Source organism: Cervus canadensis, chromosome 6 (assembly GCF_019320065.1).
Source record: "Cervus canadensis isolate Bull #8, Minnesota chromosome 6, ASM1932006v1, whole genome shotgun sequence".
Lineage (NCBI taxonomy): Eukaryota > Metazoa > Chordata > Mammalia > Artiodactyla > Cervidae > Cervus > Cervus canadensis.
Window position 1 is genome coordinate 23421390 of NC_057391.1, and position 19567 is coordinate 23440956.

The following is a 19567-nucleotide window of genomic DNA, read 5'->3' on the forward strand; positions in this document are numbered from 1 at the left end:
GCTCCCGCGCCGGGCCTCGGGCCGCTCCCCCCGACGCCCCCAGCCGATCTGCCCGGCTCTCCCGCAACCCTCTTCCTCCTCCGCCCAGCCCTCCAGCCCGTCGCCCCGACCCTGACCCTCGGAGGCCCGTCCCGCCGAAGATGCCCCTCTTTTCCCGCCTCCGCCTAGCTCCCTAGGCGATCAGTTTAGTCTCCGCAAGGGACTGTCCAGAGACTGGGGCGTGCGTGGATCCCCTGGGGTCCCCAGCCTAGGACTGGAGTCATTTGATGGCCGGAAGCCTCCTGAGTCTTAACTCGCCTGGGAACCTCTTCTCCCCTCTGTTGCCAGACTTTGGCAGCACTAGCAGCACCTGGAGCTCAGAAGAGACCCCCCCCCCCCCAACACACACACACACACACAGAGCCCCTGCACTAGCAGCACCTGGAACTCAGAAGAGACCCCCCCAGCACACACACACACACACACACAGCCCCTGCACTAGCAGCACCTGGAGCTCAGAAGAGACCCCCCAACACACACACACACACACACACACACAGAGCCCCTGCACACACATAGAGCCCCTGCTGGGGACAGGAAAATCGGGGGATTCCTCCCACTCTCCAGGGGCTTGCCTGCCCCCCTCCTTCCCCTCCCATCTCCTCCGGCCTCGAGCCTTCGGGCTCCGACAATGGGCTCCTCTGTGCTGCCTGGGGAGGGCGGGGGCGTGGGGGAATTAGGGAGCCGAGAAGGCTTGGGGAGGGGGGTTGGACGTCGAGGCTGAATGCGCGGAGTCCCGGGATGAGGCTCCTCCTGCCGAGGCGGACGTTTTCTGAGTTCTTTCCTCGCTGCCCCTTCCCCTCTGAATACCTCATCCTCTCCCTTAGCTAGCGGAGGGAAGGCACCAGACCCCGTTCAGCAGCCCCACCTCCGGACTCCAGACCCTTCCTTCTTTGGGGGGTGGCGAAAGAGAGTCTCCTGGGGTCGCTAGAGCTCTTGGTGGCGGGGATGGTAATCTGACGCAGTAGACAAAGGGGTAGGCTAGTTAAGAAAGTTCTAGTCTCGCCCATCCTCCACCTCGTCTGGATGGCAAATGAAGCCCTGGCTAGGGTCCCCCAGGAGGGCCAGAGGAGGCTTAGGCAAAGCAGAGAGATGCTCTGCCCCTCCTCTGAGCCGGCACCTGGAAGCTGTGCAGGGGTGGGCAGGGGCACTTCTAAAGAGTGGGCATTTGAGAAGATAGGAGAGCCAAATAGACCCCAGAGACGGACGTGAACGCAGGTACCACTGCGACTGGGGAGAGGGTGACGTTTGGAAAACATCCTGCCTGGGATGCAGCTCCGACGAAGCCAGGAGGCTGGAGCCTGAGGGCAGTCTTTGGAACAGAGGCAGGCGGAAGAGTGGGGATGGAGGGGGCGTCGCTTAGGTGATGGGCTCTCCTCTCACCTCCTCTGAACGCTAATCTCCGCCCTTTTCTCCTCTCCGCCGGGTCTGGAAAAGAGGAGAGAAAATATTCATTCTTTTGGAGGCAAGAAGATCCCTCTGCTCCATAGAGTAAAAAAAAAAAAAAAAAAAAAATCTAGGGCAGCAAACCTCAGTGCCCATCTTTCCAGCACAGTCAGAGGCAGGGAGCTGGCGCTCTTGTCCGTCAATGGGTTATGAGCTCTCTAGACATCCAGCCTCCCCGGGCCTCCTTATAATTAGTGCTGAGAACTGGGAGAGTGAGATTTTGCTACCCCCTGGTGTCCACTCTGTAAATGAGACCCAGTGGCTGATTACAGAGGCCAGAATTTAGGAGACTTTCTTAGGGGGTTTATTACGAACCTTATTCATTTGTTTCAAACCCAGCTCACCCATTCCCAGTGTTGACAGAGTCTGAAGTTTTCATCATTAGATCTTAACATTCTTTATACTCAAACAAATTGTTTGGGGAACAGTTGGTAGAATCCGAGTTTCCCACAAAGCTGGCTCTTTTAGTCTGTGATCTCCTGGGGGAAAAAAACAAGAGGATATTTCCTCCCCCCCATGGAAAAAAGGGAGTTATTGAAAGTGTTTGAGTCTACGGGTGAGGGGTTTTGGATGCAGGCTCTGAAATCAAGTTATTCCTTTCCAGGAGTTTTAATTCATGCTAAATTAGAAAGGTTTATTTAAGTTAATAAGGAGACAGATATGCATATAGTGGTTAAATGCCACTTTCTCCAAGGATGCAGGCTCTTACCTAATACCTGTGCATCTGTGCGATAGTATGTGTGTTGATGTGAACGTTTTGGGGAGATGGTGAAGTAGAAAGATTAAAAAGGAGGAAATAGAGACTGGCAATAGACCAGACTTAGAAACTCTCTCCAGCATTCACTAAAAGTTCTCACTATATTTCACCAATTTCAGATTCTTTGGAGTGTAACAAACTTGCATTTTACAGATGAAATTCTGGCACATTTAAAATTAAAAAACAAGCTGTAAGCTATACAGTAAGTGGAGAAGCAGAATTTGAACCCCAGCAGCCTGACAACAGAGCCTTCATTCTCAACCACTGTCATAGGGTTTCATCCAAGCTGTGAAGCATGAGTCCGTATAGAAAGTGCTTTGAACACTACATCACCTTTTCTACCACCTAACCATCATGTTAGGTTAACATGTTAGGTTAGGACAGGGAAGCGTGGCGTGCTGCAGTCTATGGGGTTGCAAAGTCAGACACGACTGAGCAACTGAACTGAACTGAACCATCATGTTAAAAAGGGTTAACTTTGGGACTTCGCTGGTGGTCCAGTGGTTAAGACTCCACACTGCCAATGAAGAGGGCCTGGGTTTGATCCCTGATCAGGGAACTAGATCCCATGTGCTGCAACTAAGACCTGGTACAGACAGGTACATTTTTAAAAAAGGATATTAAAAAGTGTTAACTTTGTTTTTGTAGTAACCAGTGCTGGAAAGAATTTCTGAAAGTGATAAATATATCACTGTGGTCAGGCATTGAAACCATTTCCCCCACTAGTCTCGTTCTAGAATAAATAATAGTTAAAATAATTGCCAGGAAATTTCCAGTATGGTTCTTTTGGGAAGTACTGTTATGCAAACATGGGAGATGGTGAAAGAAACATTTGTGTCTGTAATGTTTATTACCTGGCTTGTGTGCACCAAGAGACGTAATGGCCATTCTACATAGGGTTGGGACTTTAGGCTGCTCAGGGTTCGTCCACTTGGAGACTAGAAGAGACTAGGGCTCTGCTTGAGCTGCATCCTCAAGGTAAAGGGGAATTAGTGAAGGACCACAAAGGGGAATTTGGGGGACAGGAAGGGACAGACTTGAGAAAACATATTCTTGTTACTCGTGCTTTCCAAGGAAACTGGGGGCCAAATCTTAGGTATTTCAGGATAAGAAATCTGTGTAGTATATATGTGCTGATTCTATTTTTTGTTTAATTTTCCCTTAGGTTTGGTTTTATTTTATTGGTAATATTCCTTTAAACATTTATAGTTTGTCTGCTTTGAACTAGGTGCCACCAAAGCCCACACCACCACCATCTTGCCTGTACTAATGCGTTCATTTCCATACTGGTCTACCTGCTTCCCTCTCTCCACCTAAGAGGCTGTTCTCTGCACCCTCACCAGAGTGATCTTCTAAAAAACCTGATCATTATCCAGTCATCTGTCACTGGACATCTCGGTTGCTTCCATGTCCTGGCTATGGTAAATAATGCTGCAATGAACATTGGGGCACATATGTCTTTTTAAATTGTGGTTTTCTCAGGGTATATGGATAAAGAAGCTTCCCTGGTGGCTCAGTTGGTAAAGAACCCATTTGTAAGGCAGGAGACTGCCTGCAATGCAGGAGACCTGGGTTTGATCCCTGGGTCAGGAAGATCCCCTGGAGAAGGAAATGGCAACCCACTCCAGTATTCTTGCCTGGGAAATCCTGTGGACAGAGGCAATTGGAAGGCTACCATAGGGTCACGAGAATTGGACACGACTTAGAGACTAAACTGCCACCACCATGGATCAAAGAAGTTGTGCTACAATATATAATAGAATATTACTAAGTCATAGAAGAACAAATTTGAGTCAGTTGTACTGAGGTGGATGAATCTAGAACCTGTTATACAGAGTGAAGTAAATCAGAAAGAGAAAAACACATATTGTATATTAATGCATGTGTATGGAATCTAGAAAAGTAATACTGATGAACCTGTTTGTGCAGATGAAATGGGGATGCACATGTAGAGAATGGACTTGTGGACCCAGGTGGAGAAGGACGAATTGAGAAAGTAGCCCTGACATATATGCACTATCATGTGTAAAACAGACAGTGGGAAGCTGATGTATAACACAAGGAGCCTAGCCTGGTGCTCTGTAGTGACCTAGAGAGGTGGGATGGGAGGATGGAGGGAGAGAGGCTCAAGAAGGAGGGGATATACATATATAATTATGGCTGATCTTCATTGATGTACAGCAGAAATCAACACAACATTGTAAAGCAATTATCTTTCGGTTAAAAAATAATACTCCAATCAGATCCCATCAGCCTCTTTTCATGGCCTCCCCTTTGTATCATGACTGCTTTTCTCCTCTCTCCAGCCTCATCTCTTACCACTCCACTGATGCTGGAAGCCACTAGTGGGCCTCCAGTCATGGCGGCCTTTCAGTTCTTGACACAGGCCTTGCTTATCCCTAATTTGGAATATTCCTTCTGCCTGGAGGCTTCTTTTCACAGTTCCAGGGTCTGGCTCTCATCCTTCGATCCTAACTAAAATATTGCATTCTCAAATGTCTTCCCCAAACTAAAGTGGACTAAACTGGTCTCTCATCTGTTGTCCCTCCAAATAATGTATGTTTTCTGTTTTGTTTTCCTCCCAGCATTTGTCTCTATCTGATTATTTCTTTGATTATTTCCTGTTTCTCAATAAACCCACCTCTACCACCACATATCATTTGAAATTAAGCTTCATGAAAGTCAAGGATCTTGTCTGTTTTGTCACTGCTGTATCCTAGCTAGTGTCCAAAAGATGTCACCGAACTAGGTGAAGACTGTAAAGTGAAAGTCACTCAGTTGTGTCCAACTGTTTGCAACCCCATGGACTATACAGTCTATGGAATTCTCCAGGCCAGAATACTGGAGTGGGTAGCTGTTCCCTTCTCCAGGGGATCTTCCCAACCCAGGGATTGAACCTAGGTCTCGTGCATTGCAGGCAGATTCTTTACCAGCTGAGCCACCAGGGAAATCCAAGAATACTGGAGTGGGTAGCCTAGCCCTTCTCCAACAGATCTTTCCAACCCAGGAACCGAACCAGGGTCTCCTGAATTGCAGGCAGATACTTTACCAGCTGAGCTGCCAGGGAAGCTCCGAAGACTGTAAAGAGAGCAGAAATCCCCACATAATAGGAATGGCTGTGGGAACAGGTGAGAGAGAGAAACCAGGAGCAAGTGAGTAGGCCAAGGCATGGAGTCCACTGCTTAGCTTTCGTTCCTTCCTGAAGAAAAGATATGTGAATGTCTGTGTTCAATGCTGTAGTACTTACAATAGCCAAGACACAGAAACTGCCCAACTATCTGTTGATAGATGCACAAAGGAAATATGGTGTGTGTGTGTGTGTGTGTGTGTGTGTGTGAGTGTGTGAGTGTGTGTGTGTGTGTGTGTGTGTATGTACTTAGTTGCTCAGTTGTGTCCATCTCTTTGCAACCCCATGGACTGTAGTCTGCCAGGCTTCTTTGTCCATGGGGATTCTCCAGGCAAGAATACTGGAGTGGGTTGCCATGCCCTTCTCCAGGGGATCTTCCCAACCCAGGGATCGAACCAGGTTTCTCACAGGGCAGGTGGATTCTTTACCCTCTGAGCCACCAGGAAAGGGCATTATGCTAAGTAAAATAAGTACGAGAAAGACACTATGTGATCTCACTTTTAAAAAAATCTTATAGATACAGAGTACAGATTGCTGGTTGCCTTGCAAGAGGTGGGTTGGTAGGTGGGTGAAATGGATGAGGGGGATCAAAAGATACAAACTTGCAAAATAAGTCATGAGTATGCAATGTACATTATTGGTGACATCATCTCACACACTAGTAAAGTAATGCTCAAAATTCTCCAAGCCAGGCTTCAGCAATACGTGAACTGTGAACTTCCAGATGTTCAAGCTGGTTTTAGAAAAGGCGGAGGAACCAGAGATCAAATTGCTAACATGCGCTGCATCATCAAAAAAGCAAGAGAGTTCCAGAAAAACATCTATTTCTGCTTTATTGACTATGCCAAAGCCTTCGACTGTGTGGATCACAATAAACTGTGGAAAATTCTGAAAGAGATGGAAATACCAGACCACCTGACCTGCCTCTTGAGAAACCTGTATGCAGGTCAGGAAGCAACAGTTAGAACTGGACACGGAACAACAGACTGTTTCAAATAGGAAAAGGAGTATGTCAAAGCTGTATATTGTCATCCTGCTTATTTAACTTATATGCAGAGTACATCATGAGAAATGCTGGGCTGGAGGAAGCACAAGCTGGAATCAAGATTGCTGGGAGAAATATCAATAACCTCAGATATGCAGATGACACCACCCTTATGGCAGAAAGTGAAGAGGAACTAAAAAGCCCCTTGAAAGTGAAAGAGGAGAGTGAAAAAGCTGGCTTAAAGCTCAAGATTCAGAAAACTAAGATCATGGCATCCAGTCCCACCACTTCATGGCAAATAGATGGGGAAACAGTGGAAACAGTGGCTGACTTTATTTTTTTGGGCTCCAAAATCACTGCAGATGGTGATTGCAGCCATGAAATTAAAAGACGCTTACTCCTTGGAAGGAAAGTTATGAACAACCTAGACAGCATATTAAAAAGCAGAGACATTACTTTGTCCACAAAGGTCCATCTAGTCAAGGCTATAGTTTTTTCAGTAGTTATGTATGGATGTGAGAGTTGGACTATAAAGAAAGCTGAGTGCTGAAGAATTGATGCTTTTGAACTGTAGTGTTGGAGAAGACTCTTGAGAGGTCCCTTGGACTGCAAGGAGATCCAACCAGTCCATCCTAAAAGAGATCAGTCCTGGGTGTTCATTGGAAGGACTGCTGTTGAAGCTGAAACTCCAATACTTTGGCCACCCAATGCAAAGAGCTGACTCATTGGAAAAGACCCCGATGCTGGGAGGGATTGGAGGCAGGAAGAGAAGGGGATGACAGAGGATAAGATGGCTGGATGGCATCACCGACTCGATGGACATGAGTTTGAGTAAACTCTGGGAGTTGGTGATGGACAGGGAGGTCTGGCGTGCTGCGGTTCATGGGGTTGCAGAGAGTCTGACACAACTGAGTGACTGAACTGAAGTAATATTGTAATTACTGATGACAATAATTTATAACACTGTATTACATATTTGAAAGTTGCCTAGGGAGTAGTTCTTAAAAGTTCTCATCACAAGAAAAAGATGTTTTGTAACTATGTGTGGTGACAGATGTAGACTTATTCTGGTAATCACTTTGCAGCACATACAAATATTGAACTATGGTGTCCTATACCTGAAGCTGGTATGATGTTATATTCAATTATACTTTAATTAAAAAACAGCAACACACGTGGAAAGTCTTCTGAGTCAGGCGTAGTTCACTGGGCTAGATGAATCTGAAGGAAGCACTGGTTTGGAGAGGGTTCTGGAAAGGCTCCAAATTCACTTGTGGACTTTCTTGGTGTACAAAAGCAGGTCCTCTTTTACATAGCTGTAGTCCGTTTGAAAATACAGGTTTTTTTTTTTTTTTTTGGTTGGGGTGGTGATACATGGCATGCAGGATCTTAGTTCCCTGACAAAGGATCAAACCCATGTCCCCTGCATTGGAAGGCAGATTCTTAACCACTGGACCAGCAGGGAAGTCTCAATGTTCTCTTTTCTTCATTTATCATTCCCCACACAAATTTCTATGCATCAATATAATTTTTGTATATTTATCTTCAATTATCATAACTTCAATTTGTCTTCAAGTTATCATAAAGTGATAACTTGATGCTTCAATTAATGCATTATAAATAGCTGCCCCATCATTTGTATGGTCATTCTCAATTTGGGGAAATTTGTATTATTTCTACCATTTCTATTTTTTTTTTTTTGCCACACAAAGACAAATATAAACAGGTTGCACAAATTTACTCCTTCTCACTGTGACTGATTTCCATTTAGCATATTTTGCCAACTGAAAATTTATTGGGTCAAACTTTAGAAGCCACTTTATAGCTCGTGTTATTGTCTGTTGAGGCAATTTTGGAGGTTAGGGGGCACGAAACACTGAAAATCTTTACAAAGTTGGGTGTGATGAGGAATTGGATTTACTCTGAATGGCTCAAAGTGATAGGGCATCAGCAAATTGCTGCAGTGACAGAGATATAGATTAGTTTCTCTATAGGAGAATTTTTAATATTTAGAGCTGCCAGAAAATGGGACAGACTCTCTCGATAGGTAGTAAATTCCCCCTCTCTGGACATTTTGAAGCATAATAAGAGAGTTTTAAAATAAATTGTTTTATAAGCTTTCCAGAGTTGTGATCTGTATATTTCCCTAGCCCCATTCCTTTGTTCTGAAGACATATTGTGTTCAATGAACATTTATTAAGACTTCAATGTGCCAGGTATATCCAGTGGCAGCTGGAGAGCTCATTGGCAAACTCCCAGCCGAGCCTCCAGGGGCAGGCAACCTGGGAATTATAGCACCATGAAATCCTATCTCCCAACCCCTCAGTCTTCAGAACTGCTAAGCCGGTGGGCACAAATTTGTCTCCAGTTCCTTGACATCTCGTTTTTTATGCTCATTTTCTCCCTCCACGTCTCTGCCTCTATTCCACCTATTCTTAAGATCTTTGTTACAAACCTTTCAATACACTATGCCATGCATCCAACAGCTCCCAAGCCATGGGACTAACACACACACATGCTGCTATACATATCGATAAAATAAATAACCAACAAGGACCTACTTAATAGCACAGGAAACTCTACTCAATACTGTGCAATAACTTATATGGGAAAAGAATCTGGAAAAGAATGAATATATGGATATGTATTACTGAATCACTCTGCTGTACATCTGAAACTAACACAAAGCCGTAAATCAACTATACTCAATAAATTAAAAAAATAAACAAACCAAAGCCCAAGCCAAATGCACCCAGTACCTAAGTGATTGATTCCAATTAATTATTACATTATATTGTTGTTGTTTTTAGTTAGTTAATTAATTAACTAATTTGGCTGCATCAGGTCTTAGTTGCAGCACATGGGCTCTCCGGTCGTGGTGCATGGGATCAGTCGTTGCAGCTTGCAGCAGGCTTAGTTACTCCATGGCATGTGGGATCTTAGTTTCCAGACTAGGGATAGGACCTGTATACCCTGCCTTGCAAGGTGAATTCTTAACCACTGGACCACCAGGGAAGTCCCAACATTATCTTGTTTTTTATTTCTACTAAAAAATATTTGTACTCCACACAAGGCATTCTGGTCCCCAGAGAATCTGTAACTGATGGAATACAGCACTCCTAATCCCACTAACATAACTTCTCCTCCTCACCATGAACACATGTGTTTACACACACACACACACACATTTCCAGGCAAGCAGCCTGATTTATTGAAGGAAACAGTTGCTTAACAATCTGTTGTTTTTAAAAAGCCATCTTACTTGGAAATATGTTGTCTCAAAATTCCAAATTTGGCCAGGGAGGAAAAGTCCCTATTGAGGATGGAGACTTAGCTATATAGTCTCTGAGTTTTACTTTTTCTTGGAGTGTGTTTAGCTGAATTCGTCTGCCACCACCACAGCGGCCTCAGGGAAGCCCTGCTCCCCTTTCGCAGTTCCTCCAGAATGCAGAATGACCCATCTGGGGGTGGCACAACGGAGAGAACGGAGGCGCTGAGGAGAGACAATTTCGGAGTCAGTCCCTGCCAGCTCTGTGCCTTGAGCCTGGCCTCTGCTATTCCATCAGCAGAGCCATTCTCCCTTCTGAAGGCTTAGCAAAACATGGGAAGAGCAGGAAATATAATCACCCAATCTGCTCCGTACTGCGTAGATGCAAGCAGTCCAGAAAATGGACTTGTAGTATCAGTGTGAATTTTTAAAATGTCCTTTTCATGCCAGAAAAGAACATGTAGGGGGCTACTTTGGCTTTTTGAAATTTGTGTTCCCTATGTTAAAGATGCAAATCAGAAGCTCAGTTCTTAAGTTTTTATGTTCAACTTGAAAACAAGTATATTGTAATAATCACTTTAAATGATTGTACTCGATGAACTGTTTGGTACCATTTATATATGTAGTTAATGACTCCTTTAAACACTTAAAAGTATACTTTATAAGTTTAACATATTCCATGTCCTTACAAAGTAATTTGGTTACCTGAACTAACCAACCACACATTCCTGAATACCTAAAAAATTCTTAGAAATCTGACAATTTATGAATATAGTGATTAAATTCCTAAGTTTTTAAAATGTCCCCAAACTAGTTTTAAAGGGAAATTCTATACATAAAAAGGATGTGTGTGTGTATATATATATATATAGAGAGAGAGTTACTTTGCTGTACAGTGGAGATCAGCACATTGTAAATCAACTACTTCAGTAAAGAAAATTGAGGACTTCTCTGGTGGACCAGTGGTTAAGAATTCGCTTTCCAATGCAGAAGGCCGTGTGCCACAACTACTGAGCCTGCGCTCTCTGGAGCTCACACACCTAGAGGAGCCTTCACACTGGAACAAAGATCCTGCACGCCACAACTAAAGACCCAATGTAACCAAATAAATAAATAAATATAAATATTGTTTTTTTAACTTGAAGAAAAAAATAAAGGAAAATTCTATTTCAAACCACACATCTAAACTAATTACACATTTAAAATAGCAAGACCAATTTGTTACTGTAACAGGCTAAATTCTCTTAAGCACGGTAAATACCTAAAATACAAAATACACAGGAAGTCTTTAATACAAACACAGTAATGCCATGTACTTGATTTGCGTAACTATTTCTATTCTTACCATTTTCTGGATAGTAAAGCAAACTTACCCACCTGGAAATAATTATGTCATCCTAAATATCTGGGGAGTGCCTTTCCGAGTTGACTTTTTGGAAATCCGTTCTCAGAGAATATAACCAACAGAGATTTGGTCCCAAGGCTTTTGAGTGGCTCTTCTCAGGCCCCCAACTGCCCCCAATAGGCCCTGTATTCTGTGTCATTAGTCTCTGAATGGGCCAGGTTCATGATCCATGGCCCCTGGATTCAAGTTACACTCCATCTAATTCTTCAGCCTACACACGGAAGTCAGACACTCCTACCCAAGCTGCTACATTACTTGTTTGGATATCATTAGTCTATTTAAGGATCCATTCTATTCTGTGTTCCTTCCACACTCTTGCCAACTTCTGGAACCACAGCTCTTACATATATTCAGTGGTTTGATTTCTCCTGGCGTTGCCTGACTCTAATTATAGACCTAATGTTATGTCAGAGACATGTTATCAGGAATATTAGCATTTAACAGAGAACAGAGAACCTAACCTGTAGGTTAGGGTGAATGAAACCCTGGGGGAAGTGGGAGAGAAATGTTACAGAATCCACTTGATTCATTATACTCTTCTATTGCTGCTTTTTTTTTTTTCTTACCTTTTTGGCCCCACCCCTTGGCGTGTAGGGTTCCACCACCCGGGATTGAACCTGTACCTCCTGCATTGGGAGGTGGAGTCATAACCACTGGACCACCAGGGAAGTCCCTATTCCGTTATTGTTCGATAGAGTTCTAAAGGTGTTATTTTTTCTTCCCTCTGTAGCTAGAAAATAAATTCTTGATTGCAACCACTTAGGTGTATTTGCTTAGCTTCAAATCACAGCCGCCTCCAAAATCATAATGTCTGTTGGACCCATGTTAGGAACTTAGTGGTATCTGGAAAAAAGAAAATCCAAGAACTTGTGCGCCCTCTTAAGGTAATACCTGGGATTACCTGGGTGGTCTCAGGTGGCGCTAGTGGTAAAGAACCAAGTTGCCAAGCAGGAGATGTAAGAGAGAGATGTGGGTTTGATCCCTAGGTGGGGAAGATATTCTGGAGAAGGAAATGGCAACGCACCGCCAGTATTCTTGCCTGGGGAATCCCATGGACAGAGGAACCTGGAGGGCTATAGTCCATTGGGGTTGCAAAGAGTCAGACACGACTGAAACAAGTTAGTATGCAAGCATGGGATAGATGGGGAGTTACTGGTGATGCCAGCAAATGGAAAAAGAATGCGTAGACATAGGTGTCTCTTAGATTAAGAATTTGAATGACTGGCTCTGATGTTTCCCCTCACCAAGACTGAGAGATGGCAGGAGGAGGGGCAAGTTTGGCAGCCAGGCAGATCTGAGCCCAGTTCTGACTCTTTTTTTTAATGATGTCTGCAAGATGCTGAGATGAGTATATGTGCCTGGAACTTGGGAGACAGGGCTGGAGAGATGCTTTTGGGAGCAGATAAGGGGCAGTTGAAGCTATGGGACTGTATCAAGTCACTCAAGAGAGTTCAGTGTGAGAGGAAAAGAGAGCTAAGAATAGGAGCCTGAGAAACACCATCATTTAAGGTGCAGACAGAGGAAGCGAAGCCTGCCCACAACACCCGGGCAAAGACAGAGGAGTAGAAGGATGTTGTTTTCCTCTCATTTCCAGTATATCTTCCTTGGTCAGAAGCACTGGGTGGGTACAATAGTGGTAGTGATGGGCAGAGTGTGATGTGGGAAGGCTGTCTGGGTGCTGTGGGGAAAGCTATATTTGGGTAGGATAGTGTGGGTGTGGTAGGTGGCAAGGAGCTCTGCTTTAGATCTCTTTCTAGGTAGCAGGGAAGGGGGCTGGGAGTCAGAATTTTTGGATTTTCTGCGTTTCTTGCCACTTCATGTTTCTCCAGTCATGCTTTCCTTATTATGAGCTCTAGTCGGTGTAGAAAAGTCTCTTTCTAAATATGGAAAGGGAGTGGTATGGGCGAGGCAGAATCAGAAGAGGGAAGGATGGTGTCGCCTTACTGTTGAGTGTGTGTTGGTGCTGTGTACACACGTGCACATGTGTGAGTACGTGCCCATGTATATGTATATATGTACGGGCGTGTATGTCTTATGCTGGTGTTTAATTTATACGTGTATGTATATAGTGTTTTCCTCTGTGTATCTATCATAAGTACAGAAATTGAAAGGCAGCATTGAGAAACTTTTATCCCAATCTGATACACCAGTTTTATGTTCACTGAATTTGATTATAAAAAAATTTGACCTTGTGTTATCTATATCTGTATATTCGATTTCATTTTTCCAGTAATTCATTTTATTGTATTTTATGAAAGTGCTGATCTGTGGCAGATTTTGCATACAAAACTGATCCTTCACCGCAGTTAGTTGGAGAAGCACTAATTAGAACCAGATCAAGATTTTTAGAAGGTCCTGGTTCTGAAATTTCCAAGGGAGGGAAGTTCACTTCAAAAATCCGAGATTCCTGCTCTGGGTCATAACAGTGAGGCATGAGGTCAGGTCTTGAGCATAAACAAGGGGTCCCACCTTAGGTCTGACTGCCATCCTGGGGCTCAACCTGCCCTTCCTTGCCTTCCTCTCCTTCATGTGACGTGGGACCACCAGGCAGTTTTTAAGGGGGCGGAAGGCAGAGCCCCTCAGACTGACTGCTCCTTCCAACCTGAGCCTGCTCAGGGTGCTGCCATCTCTTCTGCCTGCAGGGTACATGATGCTGAAGCTTCACAGAGCTAAAGAGGGGTTTCCAAACCTCCATGCTTCCCCTGGACAGTAACGCACACACTCGATCAGGAAAAGAAGGGTTTTTCATTGTAGCAAAGTCAGACACATTCCTTTGCCCAGTACAGTGAACAGAGCACAGACTCTCCTGGCCTCCTTCCTTGAATGATCTCCCCTGGGGTTCCCTCTGAATGGTCCAACCACAGCTCTACCAAGGTCCTGACTTTACTTTGCACTTGTAATTTTGTGTTCTTCTTTAAGATGGCCTCTAAAATCACATGTGCCATAAGCCCCACAAAACCTGGATCCACCCATGCCAAGAGCCTTAGTGCCTGAAGAGCCACAGGGCATCCACACTCAGAAAACAATGTAAGCAGCAGTGAAGGGTTAAGGAGAATCACCTCTCTTCCCTCATCATTTGGAGCATCCACAAAACCCTGTAAGGAATTAAGAGTATGTGAAGTTGTCTGCGTGGGAGAGAAGTGGTATTTGCAAAAAGGGTGAGGATTAGTGAAGAACTCAGGGGAGAGAAGGCAGCCGCAGTGTCGGGAGTCTGCAGAGCTTGGGGTGAGGGGAACACTTGGCCTTAGACAACGTTATCCAAAAGCATAGGACCAGCTGGTACCTCAGGTCATCCTTCTGTTGTGGAAGGTCACAGGCTACGATGAAGAATGCGTCCAGTTGCTTTTCCTTGTACCGGCAGTCTGGACATCTTCCTGAGACGAGCTCACACGTAGTCAGGGTTATAGGCTTTTGGCTCTGGTGGCAGTTTTTATGACCATTCTTGCAGGCTATGTTGGGGGTCTGACAAGTGGTGACCACGCAGTAGATGGATTCATGCAGGAAGGTGTTGAGGTCTTTAAAGTGTTTGGAGAACTTGTTGATTTTGGGTATCGCAGTGTTGCATCCTTGAGGTCTGGGCTGCACATGCTGAGTTTCAAACCACTGAGCTGGGGTCATGTTCCCGGGCCTGGCACTGACTGGGTCCTCGGCCACCCACAGCCTCAGCAGCAGGAGCAGAAGCAGAGGGCAGAATCCTGCTCTGGCTGGTGCCATTGCTCCCAGGGGGCACAGGGGGCACAGAAGTGGGGGGTGGGTGACTAGGTCACCATGGGGTGCCCTGCTAGCCCTAGTAAAAATTTCATACTGTAAGTCAATTATTGCAGGGCTCCTACAGCCTCAGATATTTAAAAACACTATTGGCATTTAATTGTTTGGTTCCAGCAGATACATTTTATTTTATTGATACATTTTATGCCCCCTAATAAATACGTACACAGTTTTTCCTTCATAAGAGTTTTATGAGGTATGAACTCTTTCTTTCTTTCTTTTTTTTTTTTTTTTCAATAGGCAAGCAAACCAAAGCTCAGAAAAGTTAGGGAAATTGCCCATCATCACACAGCTCGGGAGTGTCACAGGCTTTGAATCGATGCTTCTCAGCTTCCAAAGCCCCTATTCTTTCCACATTCCCATGTTTCTGGTTTGAAACTCTGAGAAGTCAGACCACAAAAGGAAACCAGTCTTGGAAGAAAGTAGGCCAAGGGTCCATACGGTGCTCTTCCAGGCTAGCTCAGACATTCCTGAAAATCAATATTAAGGTTGTGGTGTCAGGCTAATTCCTCTTTGCTCTGTGGTCCAGTTTCTCACTGAAGCTAGAAAAACAATCACTCTCAGTGTCCCAGCCAGCCAAGCAGGATTCTGTGAATTGGGTTCTTTCTGGGACTGACATATCGCCCTAAGTGGAGAAAGTTTTGGAATGACAGAATCAGAGCAGAAGAGTTTCTTCAAGATCATCTCAATCAACTCTGCTTTACAGAGGAAAGAGCTAGAGGGCGTGAAAGAGCAAGTGCCCTTCCCAAGGCCACCAGCTGAGTGTCAGAGCTGGGACTGGAGCTTCCTCACTTTCAACCCATCCCTTTGGTCTAGTGCCAGGCTGAAAAGGGAAGGAGAACGTGTTTCCCATAGAGACAGGGCCTAGTGAGTGTGTCTGTTTGTGGTTTAAGTGAAACATGACCATTGCCTTTGATAATTCTTTTCTAATCCTCCTGATGACATTTAGGAGAAAGTCTCCTATTAGGACAAGAAGGTAAAGCCTTTGTTTCCACTCACTTTTCAGTACAGACAACAGATCTCAGGCTGAGCCTTCAGTTGAAAACAGTATCTGGATAGAACTTTAAAATCTTTTTTTTTTTTTTGGCTGCACTGGGTTTGTTGCAGCATGCCCTTTCTTTTGTGGAGCAGTGGGTTTAGTTGCCTCAGAGCATGTGGGATCTTAATTCCCTGACCAGGGATTGAACCCACATTCTCTGCTTTGGAAGGCAGAGTCTCAACCACTGGACCACCAGGGAAGATCACCAGAATTTTAAACAATTTGATGACATTCTTTATTTTTACTTCTATTTATCCAGTGACACTCTAGTATTCTTTGAAATATGATGTTACACAGTTTCATTTTCAAAGAACTCTTTGAACTGAATGCATATAAATATAAATTTAGTAAATGATAATACCGGCAGTATTACAACAATTATCAAGGGAGGGACCAAATGACTGAAGTGGGGGATCTGGCTTTAGCTATAGCCTCACAGGCCTGTGCTGGCATGTAGAGCCCTACCTTGACTTCTGTGTGACTTCACTGCCTTTGAGATAAAATGCTCTGCAAAGTGGCAAAAAACACTTAGACTCCTATGATCTGCATTGCCAAATGGGAAACTTTGGAGATGTTTTCCTTTCTGTCTCCAAGGTGGAGCCTGGTTCATCAACCGAGCTCACCCTTTTCCTGCACTTCTCCCCACAAAGCTAACGAAACATGGCTTTTTGATCCCAGTAGAGCATTATCCAGCAAATAGTTGATCTGGGCCTCAGAGAGCAAATATATTGAGTTGTTCAAAAAGTTCATTTCATTCGTTTTTTCCATAAGATGTTACAGAAAATCTCAAACTAATTTTTTGGCCAACCCAATATGTATATTTCCCTTTTGCAGGTTGTCAGCTGAGCCTTTCCCATTGGGATGGTTGAATTGCATTGTGATTGTTCATTACCTGTTGCAGACCCAAGCCTCTGGGCTTTTTGTGTGAGAGGGTAGGGATGGCAGCAGGAGCCAAAGGTTGGCAGGAACATTTCATGCCAACCCAGTGACTGACCATGGACTTTGCAAGCTCTGAATCCAGTTAAGTTGCAAACATGCTTTCCTCAAGTAGGTACTGACCGTACAACTGGCCAGTCCCACTCAGGGAGGTCTGAGGAAGGGGTTCCTTTAATTGTGTATTTGATCCTAGTTATTCATCACAAATCTTCCCAGTGGTCACAGTCTCAGGGCTGTTTTATCCATTAAGCGCTAAAAGCCCAGTGCCCAGGGTCTGGGAGGTTTTCAAGGGCCTACAATATTTGAGACTAGGAAAAAAATATATTGGCTCCAATATAGGAAAAGTTAACTATAAAATCAAAGTTAAAATATTTACTTACCTGCTACCACAGTAACATAAAGTTGATTTCGCTTATTTTGGAATTTGGCACCCATAAGAAGTCTATTACTTTGGAAAACAGTCTTCGGTTAGATTTTTTTTTTCCCCATCCTTTTACTGGAATTCTCAATACCACGATTGGAGAAGAAGAAGTGCCAATCCCAAGTTACTTGGAGTCAAAGAATTTCAGAAGTAAAACTTTTAAAATCACTTCAGATACATTTGTGCAAGAATGATATTGAATGAGGAACATACATTTTATATATGCAATGTGGCATGACAAAATGTTAAAAGGCCTAGTGTGGTATGGGGGTATTAAACAGAGCCCTTGACATTCTAGAGCTAGTTGCCTTGAGTGTATCATTTACTGCTTTCCTAAAGGCAGCCTGGATGATACACACTGCATTGCTTTAGAGGCAGGTCAGCCCAGGGCTGTGCTGCAGCAACTGGAGGAAAGTGTAGGGTAACCACCGCTCAGTGAACATGTAGCATGTGCTTGGCACAGTGCTAGGTGCTCTGCTAAGGATTAGAGCTGTCATTTAAAAGTGCTTGGGGACTTCCCTGGTGGTCCAGTGGTTAAGACTCTGCACTTCCACTGCAGGTGGTTTGATCCCTGGTTGGGGAACTAAGATTCTGCATGCTGCAGTGTATGGCCAAATTTTTTTTTTTTAAAGTGCTCAGTGTGTGCCAAGGCCTTGTGCTTTATGTACAATTCAGTTTGCAAAACAGTGTTATGTGTTCCATGTTATTTTTTTCCATTTTATAGAAAAGGAAACGGAGGCTTGGAGAGGTTAGGTTCACAGATGGGTTAAGTGGCAGGCCTAGGACAGAAAAGGAGGGAGGTCTGGCTCCAGTGTTGTGTTGTCCCCTCCTCACCACGCTGCTTTTTAAAATTTTATAAATGTGCTTTTCGAATCTATTATTTCCTTATTTTATTATTTCCTGTATTTCCTGGTACCACTCATTTGAATGCTCCATCAGGTACCACCTTGTTCTACTATGTGACTCTCACACGTGTATTCATTCTTCCCGACTAGATGGTGAACTTATGGGACAGAAATCATGTCCTTTCCTGCTTCTCAGTCTCCACAGAGCTGGGCATGTGGCTAGCTCAGAGGGCTACTTATTTCCTCTTATTTCCTTATCTTATTTTTTGTTGCACTGAGTCTTCATTGCTATGTGTGGGCTTCTCACTGCAGTGGCTTCTTCCGTTGCAGAGCACAGGCTCTAGGCCCATGGCCTTCAGTAGCTGCAGCGCTTGTGGACCCGGACTTAGCTTCTCTGTGGCATGCGGGATCTTCTTGGACCAAGTCTGGAACCCTTGTCCCCTGCATTGGCAGGCAGATTCCTGTCCCAGGGTAGGAAGTCCCCACGCTGCTTTCTGATAGTTACCTTATGGGCTGACAGTTACCATATGACTAACAGATTGGGCTTCTTTTCATCTCCTGTATATGTTTTGTTTTCTTCACCTTTATTTCTGCTTTTTTTCCCTCTTCCCTAAAGGTTCTCCTTCAACTATCATCCATCCTTCAGAGCTCAGCTTGGTCTCCTGAGCTTGTGCTGGAACCTTCCCGTGCAACTCTACCTGGGGTGACCCTTTCCTGAACATACCTCCTTCAGCATGAACTCCTGGTACCACTCACTTGGATGCTCAATCAGGTACTACCTTGTTCTATTATTTGACTCTGATGTGTGTATTCAGGATTCCCAACTAGATGGTGAACTCGTGGGCAGATATCAGGTCCTTTCATGCTTCTCAATCTCCAGAAAGCTGGGATAGCTCAGAGGGATACTCAGTAACTGCGTGTTGAACTGAATCGCCACTCTTGTCCTCTTAGTCTCCTCATCATTTATAACCTAAAGAGTTTCAGTTGAATAATTTCTAAAAAGCATAATAATTTCTAAATATTTTCTAAAAAGAATAATTTCTAAAAGACTCTGTGAAACAAGAGGAACCATCAAAGTGCTAGTGGCCAGACTAGAATGTGAAAAGAGATCCTGCAGGAAGACCCCAAAGGTAGCTCCAAGAGGGTGAGTGGAGAATAAGCACTGATTCTGTAGAGACCAGTTTTTCCAGGATAGCCTAGGAGGTGTGAAGAACTGACTCATTTGAAAAGATCCTGATGGTGGGAATGATTGAAGGCGGGAGGAGAAGGGGACGACAGAGGATAGGATGGTTGGATGGCATCACTGACTCAATGGACATGAGTTTGAGTAAGCTCCGGGAGTTGGGAGTTGGTGTTGGACAGGGAGGCTTGGCATACTGCAGTCCATGTGGTCGCAAAGAGTCGGACATGACTGAGCTACTGAACTAAACTGAACTGAGGAGGTGTGAGGAGGGGGCCAGAAAAGTCTATCTGTTGCTGGGCTGAGGTAGTCTTTAAGCTACAAATGCCACCTTCATAATGGTTGTCAGGC

General features: G+C 44.4%; 2 protein-coding genes across 8 annotated transcripts in view; one reads left to right on the forward strand and one right to left on the reverse strand.

The window, feature by feature from the left end:
• Positions 1-19567, forward strand: part of RNASE13 (ribonuclease A family member 13 (inactive)) — a 46679-nt gene that overhangs the window by 1675 nt on the left and 25437 nt on the right. For 4 of the 7 annotated variants that reach the window (XM_043471307.1, XM_043471308.1, XM_043471313.1 and 1 more), the window contains exon 2: positions 18653-18808. The exons of the other annotated variants lie outside the window; for them this stretch is intronic. The gene's annotated coding sequence lies outside the window, so the exon portion shown is untranslated. The remainder of the gene's footprint in view (positions 1-18652; positions 18809-19567) is intronic. 7 annotated transcript variants of the gene reach the window in all.
• On the reverse strand, positions 9728-14741 carry LOC122444248 (ribonuclease 7-like). The gene is made up of 2 exons (XM_043472986.1): positions 14311-14741; positions 9728-9815 (listed from the first exon to the last, which is right to left on the reverse strand). The coding sequence occupies exons 1-2, from the start codon at positions 14739-14741 to the stop codon at positions 9728-9730; spliced, it is 519 nt and encodes a 172-aa protein (XP_043328921.1).